Here is a 13,915-nt window from a genome sequence, read left to right on the forward strand (position 1 = left end):
TCTGGTATCTGTTGTGTCTGTTTAAAAGAAACCAGCTGTACTCATACATGTCAAAAGTGTAGCGAAACGTTCATGCCATCTGTGGACAACCTCCTAAGGACGAAAAGGGCGACGGAGCAGAAGATTATGGGGTTAGTATTTTATGAAGTGTTTGCTTCAGTACTGAGAAAGATAATTCAAAGGTAAAACGGAAATGAAATTGAACCTTGAAATTCAGGCAAAAAAATGCAAAGGGATTCTGACAAAAATATTGCTTCTGTGCCTTTGGATGCCACTGTGCGAGTTCCGGTTCCCGACGTCGACAAAGGGCTGGGTGACTCACGCAATCTGTTGGCACTCGTTATGAACGTGGCGGAAGATGGCTTTTACCGACTTGGAACTGCAGAAGGAATCTTGAAGGAGACCTACGCAAGAACACAATTCACTGTATGTCCCAAAAACTTAATGAGAATTGAAGAAGTTCCTGACCACGAAATACCTCTCCGATCTGTAGCTATTTCTCAGTCCACAGCGAGCGACCAAAAATTGATCAGGTATTTGTGCAACACGAAATGCCAAAATATGAGGTGTCTTTGCGCAGAAACAATATTAAGTGCATGCAATTCAAAATGTCACTCTAGCCTTCCCTGCTGAAAACAACTAGGTCATGTCACTTCTGCTTTGTGTTTCACTTATAAAAATATTCTGTTTGCAGTCTTCTTTAAGTCGTGAAATTTATGTACAAGATCAAATAAACGTGAGTACTTACGGTAACAAACACTTCAGTCTCCATTCTACTTTCATTGTTTTTCAGTAAGAACATCCTGTGCTTTGTTTGGTAGTTTTGCTCTTTCAGTTTCAAATGCCTATTAATTAATAAGGCTTCTCAACTTACGCCCTTTTAAAACTTTTCGTGAATGATACTGGTCATTGTGTATAATGCCTAGGACTTGTATAGAATGTCAAGGAAAACTGTGTAACATTTTCACAAATAATTTATAAGTCTTAATTTGCTTAACACCGTGAGGCTTTCTGTACACTACCCAGGCATTCTATATAACACTGGGATTTCAGACAACGACGGTACGTGCCGTATATACCCTACTGGTCATTAAAATTGCTACACCACGAAGATGACGTGCTACAGACCCGAAATTTAACCGACAGGAAGAAGAGGCTGTGATATGCAAATGATTAGCTTTTCAGAGCATTCACATAAGTTGGCGCCGGTGGCGACACCTACAACGTGCTGACATGAGGAAAGTTTCCAACCGATTTCTCATACACAAACAGCAGTTGACCGGCGTTGCCTGGTGAAACGTTGTTGTGATGCGTACCATCACGTTTCCGACGTTGATAAAGGTCTGATTGTAGCCTATCGCGATTGCGGTCTATCGCATCGCGACATTGCTGCTCGCGTTGGTCGAGATCCAATGACTGTTAGCAGAATATGGAATCGCTGCGTTCAGGGGGGTAATACGGAACGCCGTGCTGGATCCCAACGGCCTCGTATCACTAGCAGTCCAGATGACAGGCATCTTATCCGCATGGCTGTAACGGATCGTGCAGCTACGTCTCGATCACTGAGTCAACAGACGGGGACGTTTGCAAGACAACAACCATCTGCACGAACAGTTCGACGACGTTTGCAGCAGCATGGACTATCAGCTCGGAGACCATGGCTGCGGTTACCCTTGACGCTGCATCACAGACAGGAGCGCCTGTGATGGTGTACTCAACGATGGACCTGGGTGCACGAATGGCAAAACGTCATTTCTTCGGATGAATCCAGGTTCTGTTCACAGCATCATGATGGTCGCATCCGTGTTTGGCGTCATCGCGGTGAACGCACATTGGAAGCGCGTATTCATCATCGCCATACTGGGGTATCACCCGGTGTGATGGTATGGGGTGCCATTGGTTACACGTCTCGGTCACCTCTTTTTCGCACTGACGGCACTTTGAACAGTGGACGTTACATTTTAGATGAGTTACGACCCGTGCCTCTACCCTTCGTTCGATCCCTGCGAAATCCTACATTTCAGCAGGATAATGCACGACGGCATGTTGCCGGTCCTTTACGGGCCTTTCTGGATACAGAAAATGTTCGACTGCTACCCTGGCCATCACATTCTCCAGATCTCTCACCAACTGAAAACGTCTGGTCAATGGTGGCCGAGCAACTGGCTCGTCACAATACGCCAGTCACTACTCTTGATGAACTGTGGTACCGTGTTGAAGCTGCATGGGCAGCTGTACGTTTACACGCCATCCAGGCTCTGTTTGACTCAATGCCCAGGCGTATCAAGGCCGTTATTATAGCCAGAGGTGGTTGTTCTGGGTATTGATTTCTCAGGATCTATGCACTCAAATTGCGTGAAAATGTAATCACGTCAGTTCTAGTATATTTGTCCAATGAATACCCGTCCATCATCTGCATTTCTCCTTGGTGTAGCAATTTTAATGGCCAGTATTGTATGTATATCTGTTTCTGTGTAGTCTAAATGTGATGTATATTTATTGTTCGGGAACTATACGCAGAGGAAAACAGGGTATTCTGGGGAATCTTCGTTCCATCATGTGTATATAGGTTTCTGTCTCAGATCCACCAACTTTACGATAAAGCACGCGTCCAGTTAAGAAACATTCCATACCGTGGCTGGGATTGGTAGGTTTCATTTCTTCCTTATGGCAGGGAAGAAGTCACACAGTCTACGTCCCGTATCACTTACGTGCACTCACTATGCCATCTGTCCAAACTCTAACTTTTGAGGCGACGTGTCGTCTGTATGGGTACACCAGGTATTGTACGTACCTCATCTAGTCTCCCCAGCTTTAACCAGTACCTTGCAGCTCTGTATTTGATCGTGATAGCTATCAGGCACATCCAGAGCACGACACACAGTGCAACCACTGAGATGGTTGCAATGGCTCCTGATAGTCTAAAGTTTAATGAAACCTACAGAAAATGTAGATGTCGACAACCAAACTGGAATATGAAGAGTGCAGTGCGCCACCTCGCCCGGCACCTGTTACTGGTGGGCGGCCAACTGCAGCGGAAGCCGCCGCAAGGGCGGTGGCGGCTACCCTGACCTCGGCCCTGCGGCCGCAGACACGTTCGCCGGGCGCGCGTGACGTCGCCTGCAGACGCGGCGGCCGCCTTCGGTGGCTGCTGCGGCGGCGGCCCGCCCAGGTGTGTCGCCGGCTCAGCCAGTCCGCCACAGCTCCTCGCACTGAGCGCACCTCGGCTCAGCCCGGCACCCCACGCACACCTGCCGCTGCACCGCGCGCACACGCATGGCCGCCCGCGAGACGCCGCCGCTCGCCGCCACCTGTTGCTCGTGAGTACCCACCCGCTGCTGGCGAGTACCTACCTGCTGGAGAATGCGCCACTGTGTCCTCACCCTCATTTACAGTCAGGCGCTCACGTCTGCATAGTGATAGCGAGAATAGAATGAGAACTGGCGAATGGGCCGCACCGTCACGATATCCCGAGGGAAGTTTTCGTATCTCTGTGGCCAGCAGTAACCGAACTTCTAGTACGAATGAAATGTTCTCGAGTTTCCAGCCACGTCACGTGGTAAAATGCCACGAGCTTTTGACCACGCATCCCCTGATCACTGTCGTTCATTGTCATTCGCTTGACAATGGCCGTGACGTGCTTAGTAGAAAGCTCGTAGCATTTTAACCACTTGATGCGCCTGGAAACCCGAAAGAATTTTATTCAATGTTATCGCCGTCGGCTCCGCATTCATACAGAATTTCGAGAACGGATGTCGTCTTCTGGCACCACTGAAAAAATAGAGATGGATTTTTACAACGCAAAAACTTCACAACAACGATCGAATGTATAGTGTATAGCCGATTTCCACCGAATAATTTCTGAAGTTATTCAGGGATATTTTTTGAGTATATTCGTAGAAGGGACACGTGGTCTTCAATGGGTCCGTGCAGATTAATAATGTAATAATGATTTATTTAAAATGGCTCTGAACACTATGGGACTTAACATCTATGGTCATCAGTCCCCTAGAACTTAGAATTACTTAAACCTAACTAACCTAAGGACATCACACAACACCCAGTCATCACGAGGCAGAGAAAATCCCTGACCCCAATGATTTATTTAGTTTGATTTCCTAATTATCTTTGTTACTGTCAAAATATCTTCACAACAGCAAAGAACGCTCTAACATGCAATTACCAGCGTACAGCACAAAATACAGAATAATGCAATAACTCCCTTTGTTGCACCAGCACCCGAGCGGTTGTAGGCGCTACAGTCTGGAACCGCGCCACCGCTACGGTCGCAGGTTGGAATCCTGCCTCGGGCATGGATGTGTGTGATGTCCTTAGGTTAGTTAGGTTTAAGTAGTTCTAAGTTCTAGGGGACTGATGACCTTAGAAGTTAAGTCCCATAGTCCTCAGAGCCGTTTTTTTTGCACCAGCAGCTCAGCATAGTGTAGTTGTGCCGCTCTTCTATTGCATTCAGTGAACCCACATACGAGGTGCATATCGGCAAACTCATCGTCAACAAACCTATGCATACTGCCGTGTATCACCGTTAATGTATTACTAACACTGCAGGGGATAAAAACCGAGGCAGACACGACCAGTACTGCATTCAAGATGGGAATCAGTGGTATACAAGAGGAATAGCGTGGAGTTACACTGTCTTCTGATGTGCATGAGCAGTCCAGCAGTACATCAGTATGCGACCTCGTGTGAATAAGATATTCAAACACAGTGAATACGGGGAACTCTTCAATGTTATTGTGATACTTTAAACGGTTGTCCGCCCCTGATAGCTGAGTGGTAGCCGGCATGGTAGCACCGCGTGTTCGGCCAGAGGGTTAGCTGCCCTCTGTAATAAAAAAAAAACTGAGTTAATCGATCAACGACGAACTTAAACCGATGTCTTACGACGTCCGCCCCGAGCAGATGCAACGAACGAAAACGAACAAAATGAGATAAAAAAAAAGTGGTTAGCGCCATGGAATGTCATATCTAACAGCCCGGGTTCGATTCCCGGCTGGGTCGGAGATTTTCTCCGCTCAGCAACTAGGTGTTGTGTTGTCCTTATCATCCTCAGCAACTAGGTGTTGTGTTGTCCTTATCATCCTCATTTCATCCCCATCGACATGCAAGCCGCCGAAGTGGCGTCAACACGAAAGACTTGCACCAGACGAACGGTCTACCCGACGGGAGGCCCTAGCCACGCGGCATTTCCATTTATTTACTTTAAACAGTGAAAAGTAATAATAGCTTGACTTCTACCATTTCATTTCTAAGAAGTTTAAATGTCATTCGTTTCATTTAAAATGCTTATGAAAGACATGTTTAAATATACCAGCAGCTGCTGTATAAACTTTATCAAAATGTGCCAGTAGCTCCGATTTATGTAGATCACAAAGCAGAGCTGGCCTACATAGGCCGACATCAGTAACACATTATTGAAGGTATTTTAATTCCGTCTTGGCAGCTACAAGAAAATGCATATTTTGTCATCAAATGCGTTTAGTTTTATTGAAATAAAATATCATCAATGGTGGTATTGCATGCATGGTTTTCCGCTCGTGAAATACCTTCACTGATAATGCTTTATCTTCATAAAAGGAAACGCGTTTGGTGATAAAACACGGATTTTCTTGTAGTTGAGAAAAAAGAATTTTAAATACTTTCAACAATTGTAAACCAACAACGGACAATATGGCCACATAAATGTAGAATTAGTAGCGCATTTCAATAAAATTTATACAGCTGCTGATAGTGAACATAAACATGTGTTTCATGAAACATATAAGTGGAACACTACCTCACAAAAATGTTAAAATGCCCATGTTCACTTGGTGATATAGAGTAACACTCTGTAAATACTAATTCGGTTTGGCTAAATGGCTAACGACAAGTCAATTAAAAAAAATTTTTAAATGTAAACTTGAGGGCGAAGGTTTAAGTGGAGATCACTATTGGCGACAGCAAGTGCCGAGAGTGAACGGAACAAGTTTTCTTCCAACCTAAACACACAGCGCGTACCGTCGGCATTTGTACTACTCGGCAGATATTTTTAGTGCAGTACAGACAGGAGTAAGAAATCGAACGAAGTGCAATAGCTCTGTAACGAACCACCTGAGACGACGTTCCATTTATGCCGACATTGCTTTCAGCCTGTATGTGGATGTTAAATATGAACAAGCGGACATTTTATACGACAGTGCGAGAATGCTCACTGTTTTTTGCGCTGTACGAGAGTGCTCGGACAGAGGTACAGAGACGGACAAGGCTGCCACTGTTGACGTGGGCACGTCGGCCAGTGCGCCTCCAGTCGCCCAGCGCCGTCGTTGGGATCCACCTGGCGACAAGCAGACGGGGTCCTCTAGGCAGCTGATGGAGGCTGTTGTCATTCTATTCCAAAGAAACTGGTATTCTCACAGATTTGTCTTGAATACACCAAACATGCAAAGACCTACTCTCGAATTACGGAGTTCTTCCGAGTGGGTAGGTAGCGTTTCGCACTGAAGCTAATCAGCAGTTTACATAGCCACAGATACGTCGTATGATAGGTAACATGTCAAAAAGTGCAGATGATTCTTTATGTGGATGCTTCATTTGATAAAGGGGAGAGTTTAGTGCCTTGGAACAGTTTCAGACTGCACCCTATTACGACACTCTAATAGCAGTTTAATATATTTTCTTATTCCATTTTCATATGCTGTGTGCTGCAGCCTTTATTTTTTTTAATTTTTTTGAAAAGTAAGGTTTTCCCAAATGCGAAAAACCATGCTACAACATCGTCATCTTCCTAAGAGCAAAGATTCTATTCAAATTTAAAAGTGCTGCAAGCGGGAAAATTTTGTCAGTACTGTTTTTAATAGTCTGTGTGTTACATTATAACTCTGATTCACATAAATAACCTGTGGGCATTATCAAAAAGCAGTTGCAAGTCAAAATCATTTTGAAGTAGAAACTATTCGGAAGCACCATAAATTTCCATTTTCAAGACAGGGAAAATTGTTAAGACATTAAATAAACTCCGTTAATTTTTAAATATCGCCTGTTCCTGTTTGAAGTTAATAGAAGGTGCACAACCGACAAAGAATGCCTTAACTATCCTCTATCCTCATGTTATATGAATACGAAATTTCAGTGCCTGTGTTGTTGAGAAGAGCGATGCAATGCTCCTTCGGACATGCCTACATGTCCTAAAGAACATTGCATCGGTCTTCTTAACAACACAGCCACTGCAATTTCGTATTTATCCGTCGATACTGGGCAGCGACATTCAATTAAAAAACTGTCCTGCCCTGTACGAACATGTGTACGAGCAGACGTGCGACGCAGGAATAACATGTAAAAGTTTGGGTCTGGCCGTGGGACGTGCACGGATAGCCAAGCCGGCCCGCTGTAATACAAAAAGTGAGTGAATGGATCAACGATGAACTTGAAGGGGTGTCAAGTGACGCCCGCACGCGTATAGCAGTAAATCCGAGTTCGAGCCCCGGCCCGGCACAAATTTTCACTGTTGTCAGTCCGTTGTACAGCTGATGGTTGTTCACATTCGCAACTGCAACTACATTTCACGTTGTGAAAATAATTATAAACATATGTAGCATTTCTCTCACCATAAACCCTGTAACTGAAGCATTAACAATATCTCTCAAATAGCTTAATGTATTATACAGCACTCAGATATGTAGAACCCGTAATATTTACGAACGCTGTACAAAAACACAGTTTGTGCTTCGCAACAACAAAAACAGTACAAATTCCGTAAATTGCTTATTGAGGTTTCTAGAGCTCATCCAGCCATGTCATTCAAAAATCGGTAATCAGATTGGAAAACCGGCCAGTAAACATCATGTTCCCGTAGGTACAACATCCACGAACTACAACACTCTCGCCTACAGCACCAGAATAAACACAAGTTGTTTGGGAATTTCCCTACCAAAGTTCCAGAGAGTGTCGACAGATAATGGTTTCAATAGAAACCCATGTCCGCAGTACGTGCCGTATCCTCGCTACAGCAAGAGACTTGTAAAGCAATGTGTTTCTCTCTCTTCAACGTGCTTGGTGAAATGTCAGTAGTAGTTCAGATCGAGAAAGTTCGTGCAGCGGTTAAGACGCTGCACCCGTATTTCGGAGAACTGTGGTACAAGTCCCCGTCCAGCCTTACGCTGTGGTTTCCCCAAATCGCGTTTCTTCGAAATGGTCTCAGCCGATTGTCTTCCCCATCCCTTCCAAGGTGCTAAAGACTACAATGTCTGCTGGACTTTAAGACACGCCCTGCCTCTCAGTAAATTCATGTAAAAATTACTCCATTTGTTACCAGCTACCTAGTGTGCCAGCAATTCTCGACGCTAAGGACAGATCAAACGTACGATATTCAAGCGTAAAGCTGTATAATGGGCGTCTCTCCTTCCACTCATGGTCCAGATACTCATACAAATTACACCAGCGGTTAGCAACTGGCATTGTTACCGCATTACTTAATTACATGTCAGTGACTGAGCTATTGTCGCTCTTTAGTCAGTAGGTCAGTAGTAGCGGAGAAATGAAACGTATTTCCTACCTGTTTACTGGTGTTCAACCACTGTCTAACATATCATTTCCCAGTCACCCATATGTGCTTAACCTGTTCGCTACTATAGTTGGCTCAGTCAGTTGCCTACTGCAGAGGGAATTTTTCTTCGTCTTGAAGATGGTGGCCCAGTCTTTCCCTTATCCTCCTAAACAGATAATGATTAGTTGGATTTTAAGGGCGAGTATGTCTCCGGGATAGTTGGAGTTTTCAATACCTGACAGAAAGTAGCACATCACGGAAGTGCGGCAAGCAGTAGCATGAAATGGTCAGTGAGAATGTCTTCCCTAATTCCGACTGCCTGCAATGCCCAGAGGCTAAATAATGTCGTGGAGCATTTTGGGAGCTCACAAAATCTTAGGGTCGCCTAGTCGTAGTTGCCCTCTGTGGCGGTGTTTGTGTCTTAAAGTGGTTATTATTTCGGAAGTACGGAGTTAGTAATCCTCCGTGATTAAAGGGGCTATTTTTCCCCGTACGGAAAGCCTACAAACCATTCAGAAGTGCGCTCCAGTACGCGAGCGTGCAATTCCGCTCAGGCACTTTCCTGTTTTTCTCGGCGAGTGATGGGAATTTATGAGAGTGGCCTTGTTCGGTAAGCCGGCCGGGGTGGCCGAGCGGTTCTAGGCTCTACAGTCTGGAACCGCGCGACCGCTACGGTCGCAGGTTCGAATCCTGCCTCGGGCATGGGTGTGTGTGATGTCCTTAGGTTAGTTAGGTTTAATTAGTTCTAAGTTCTAGGAGACTGATAACCTCAGAAGTTAAGTCCCATAGTACTCAGAGCCATTTGGACCAACCTTGTTCGGTAAACAGAGAGATATCAGAGTATAGCGCGGTGCCAGTATCTGGCTGGGCGGTAATGTTTTAGTTAATGAGATGGACTTGCCTAGGGTTAATTAGTGCCAATAAATTTGACTTCTTTCCGTGAAAATTGGAGAGGGATGATTTTTGTCTGGCTCTTTTCGTATTGAATATAAACTGCATTGCTGTTTTGTGGTTGTGGTGATTACGGGAGAAAATTGTTAATTGCCAGTTGGAAGGGTCTAATTAAATGTTAGTGATAAACATATTCCATTACAGTGGCCGTATCTCGGAATCCTTCCTGAATGTGGGTAGATAACTATGGGGCTTTTTCATTGTTGACTTAAGAGAAGTTGAGCCCTGTCTCACAGGTTAAAACAAGGCTGGCGGCCGTCAAGTGTACACGAGTGGGCCTTCCGATCTGAAAGCCCATATCGATGATGTTTCGTTGAATGATTCGTACGCTCACACTTGATGATGGTCCAGCATTGAAATCTGCAGCAGTTTACGGAAGTGTTGCACTTCTGTCATACTAAACGATTTTCTTCAGACGTTGTTGGTCCCGCTCTTGAAGGATCTTATTCCAGCCGTAGCGATGTCGGAGATTTGATGTTTTACCAGACTCCTGATTTTTACGGTACACTCGTGAAATGGTCGTACTGGAAAATCCCCACTTCATCGCTACCTCTGAGATGCTGTGTCTCATCGTTCGTGCGCCGACTATAGCACCACTGTCAGATTCACTTAAATCTTGATAACCCGCCACTGTAGAAGCAGTAACCGATCTAACAAATGCACCAGACACTTGACTTATATATGCGTTGCCGACTGCAGTGCCGTATTCTGCCTGTTTACATATCTCTGTATTTGAATGCGCATGCCTGTACCAGTTTCTTTGGCTCGTTGGTGTAAAACTGTGGGCCAGTGAACCGCGTAGTTTGTCTCGCGCGCCGCACACCGGCAGTGGTGCAGGGGTTCCGGTCGCGGCGGAGAGCGATTTAGCGCGACGCTACGAAAGCTTCGAGGAACGGTCAAAAGGAACTTATCAGCTGGAACTGCGCTCCCCCGAACAAGTGCTCCTACTCAAACCATCGTCTGCCCAGCGCCCTTTGCATGTCCTAGAAAATTGTAAGCGGAATTTCCAAACAGTCTGTATACATTCACCCTGCGTGAAATATAATCTATCTTCATTTGATTATTCTTAGAGAAGGGTAAGACGATGCCTTGGGGTTACTTGAAGACATATGGAATGTACATTTGCCGGCCGATTTGGCCGAGCGGTTCTAGGCGCTTCAGTCTGGAATCGCGCAACCGCACGGGCGCAGGTTAGAATCCTGCCTCGGGCATGGATGTGTGTGATGTCCTTAGGTTAGTTAGGTTTAAGTAGTTCTAAGTTCTAGGGGACTGATGACCTCAGATGTTAAGTCCCATAGTGCTCAGAGCCATTTTTTGAATGTACATTTACAATATGGTTTAAAACGCACAAGAAAACAGCTATCCGACAGTTTCCGAGGAATCTTTGTGTCTGTTCGAGTTACACTGCAAATGGAGTGAGACACTGAACAAACTTCATTCGAGATAAAAATACAGTCTTCTTTGCGGAGGTTTTTATTTTCAAATTTCAATGACGTTACAGGCATCTTCAGATAATCTACAAAGCAAAATATTACAAAATTATGTACAAGGAAACGTCCTGATCTCGTCTTGTACAAATACGTACTCAACGGAAAACGTTTTTATGCAAACTTACAGAAAATTGTTACGACGCACGCCGTCCATAAAATAAGGAGTACTTTCTAGCACAACAAACGTTTCCTTATATCTATTTTTGTAGTTTTTTGCATTGCAGATAATCTGAAGATCCCTCCCACAGGCGAAACGCGTCACTGAAATTTGAAAATAAAAACCTCTCCAACCAAGAATATATTTTTATTTCAAACCTCCTGCCGAACTGTTAGACCTCCATCATCGGATTTCTTAAATTATCACTAGTGTAGTTTTTTTGGGATAGCCTATGTCACCATTTCTCGTCACAGTTTGCTTTTCGAAAATTTACGTATATTGTACTCTAAGGTTTACATAGTTAATTAAAATTCAAACAGTTAATGAGTTTAAAATTTCAAAGTCTGGATTTGAGCAGTAAAATGTAGTGCCACTGGCTGCCCACAGTATCAGATACAGAAAAGAATCCTCATCGTAAATTAGCCGCTGAAAATATCTGTTCGTAGAAGTAAGGTACTTCGAAACACGACACGGAATTGTGAGATAAAAGAAGTGGTTGTGGACATTTGTATGTATTCATTTACAGAAAAAGAAAAATAGCCTAATAAGCTTTATTATCAACTGTTCCTTATTGACTGTTATTTTAATCATTACAAAAGGAAAGCTAAATAAATATTGTTCCACATTTATTTAGTTAACAACTGGACTTTCTACTTCCGTACTAGTGCAGTCATTCGTGGCACATGACTTCCGTAATACATCAGTTCAACGTAAATTTTTATTCCAGTGGTCTGCAGTATTTCCCTAACACCCATGTCAACAGGTCGATTGCAAATGTCCGACTGTCGATTGCGTCTCACACTCAACCTGCAACGAGTGCGGCACTGCACAAGGAAGTGTTCAAATACGCGTCTGAGTAAGGCACTTTTTAATCTGCGTCCAACGGACATTAATCGGTCATGTAAACATATGCTCATAGTAAAGATTGGCACATTGCCTCTAAATTATCTGGCTGTCGAAAGAATATGACACCAGTCTAGAGATAGGAGTACCACCGTATATTTCGTGATAGTTATCAGACTTCAGTGAGGCAATACACAAGTAGCAAAACCCTTCCCAGTCTCGATGGAGAATGATCTGTAAAATGACATGTATATTTGTATATTCTGGAACAGTGGTTACGTCACGAACTCATATTTAGGCTTTCCGTGGTTTCAGAAAATTGTTTTAGAGGAATGTCAGGATAATTAATCCAACAGGGCCACAGCCAACTCCTACTCGCATCCAAGTTGTTGTTCAATTTCTGAAATCCTCAATGTGGAATATTTGTAAATTTACGACGTTCCTTTTCACGGTTTGGAAACAGTAGAAACATTTTTAATAAACAATGTTTATGTATTATTGTCAATTACTGACATTAATCCACGTTTCCCCTTTGGACTATTGAAACTTGTGTGATACACTTTTACATAGTACCATATTTTTCCACCAAGAATAAAATTTTACGTCTTCATCTTGTCAATGGAATTGCAAAAGTTGCATTGAAGCTCCTAAGAGCCTCGAAAGAAACTACGAGCTATATTTTTTAAGTTAAGATATGGAAAGCATGTACTTCTTTCATGCACCAACTACAAGCAATTCGAGAACTACGCAGTACGTGAATAACTAGTGGTTTACAGAAAGTAACTGTGTTATAAGCAGAATTATATAGATTTCAGTGTATCTACCGAAATGTTCACAAAATGTTCAAATGTGTGTTAATTCCTAAGGGGCCAAACTGTTTAGGTCATCGGTCTCTAGACTTACACACTACTTAAACTAACTTACGCTAAGAACAACACACACACACCCATGCCCGAGGTAGGACTCGAACCTCAGGCGGGAGGCTACCGAAATGATAACAGTGAATTCACTTACTGAGAAAAAGAATCAGAGTTGCAGTACAAATATTTGAATGTGAATCTATCCGCTCGTTTTAATGAGAGCTTATAATGATTTCAATTGAGAGAAAAAAAAACAGACAGAAAATCTATCTTTCTTTTATACGGGTATGAAATTCCAGCTTCTTAAGTTCTGCAGCAGATGTGTACCACTTTCCTGGTTTGTTATTCCTCTATCTAAATAGCCTTTGTGCCTCACCTTTTGAACTAGCTGCAACGCATTTATTTTTTCTGCGCACGGGTTGAAAAGTGTACACAACAGACGGCGGTCAGTCAGTGCTATCTGAGGATGACGCAATGAGACGAAAACCGCCTGGTAGGTGAGATGACGTTCCAAAGCGTCGACAGTTGCCCGTGACATTTATCGTTATAAACATGCAATACTGACTAGTTGCTTAAGAATTGTTTTCACGATCCCCGCAGCTTCATAAGATTGTATTAGAAGGAATAATTTTAAATCACTACATGTACATTTTCTTATGTAGTGCGGACTAATAGACACATTCGCGAGAAATGCCAATAGCACTACTGCACTGCTTTCATTACGTTTGTTACTTTCAGGTTTACGTTGAATCCATCGCGGAAGTGGCGTCAAAGAGCTTTTGAATACTTCAGTACCCTTCGGGACTCGAAACATAACTGTACTTCTCGAAACGTACATTTAAATACTGTTACCACAAACTACGCCCAAATAACATCAGACTTTTTGGTTGGGACCTGCGAACACATCTTTCGGCAAAGTACAATTACATGTGCACCAGAAGACTTTTTTAAGCCATAGTACCCCCCTCCTCCAGAAACACTAACCATTTTCATTTACAGACAGAACGCGAGAGTAAATTTGTTGATACCTTTCAGTCGATGCTACAAATAGTAACGTAACCGCAACAACTAATCT

The 13,915-nt window shown here is 43.6% G+C and overlaps 1 protein-coding gene across 1 annotated transcript in view; it reads left to right on the top strand.

The window, feature by feature from the left end:
* Positions 1 to 3,200: 3,200 nt before the first annotated feature.
* LOC126234555 (pH-sensitive chloride channel 2-like) overlaps positions 3,201 to 13,915 on the top strand; it is a 279,036-nt gene continuing 268,321 nt past the window's right edge. Inside the window, exon 1 of the mRNA XM_049943255.1 lies at positions 3,201 to 3,320. Coding sequence (XP_049799212.1) covers positions 3,277 to 3,320 — 44 coding nt within the window. The 5' untranslated portion in view covers positions 3,201 to 3,276. The remainder of the gene's footprint in view (positions 3,321 to 13,915) is intronic.

This window comes from Schistocerca nitens, chromosome 2, assembly GCF_023898315.1.
Source record: "Schistocerca nitens isolate TAMUIC-IGC-003100 chromosome 2, iqSchNite1.1, whole genome shotgun sequence".
Lineage (NCBI taxonomy): Eukaryota > Metazoa > Arthropoda > Insecta > Orthoptera > Acrididae > Schistocerca > Schistocerca nitens.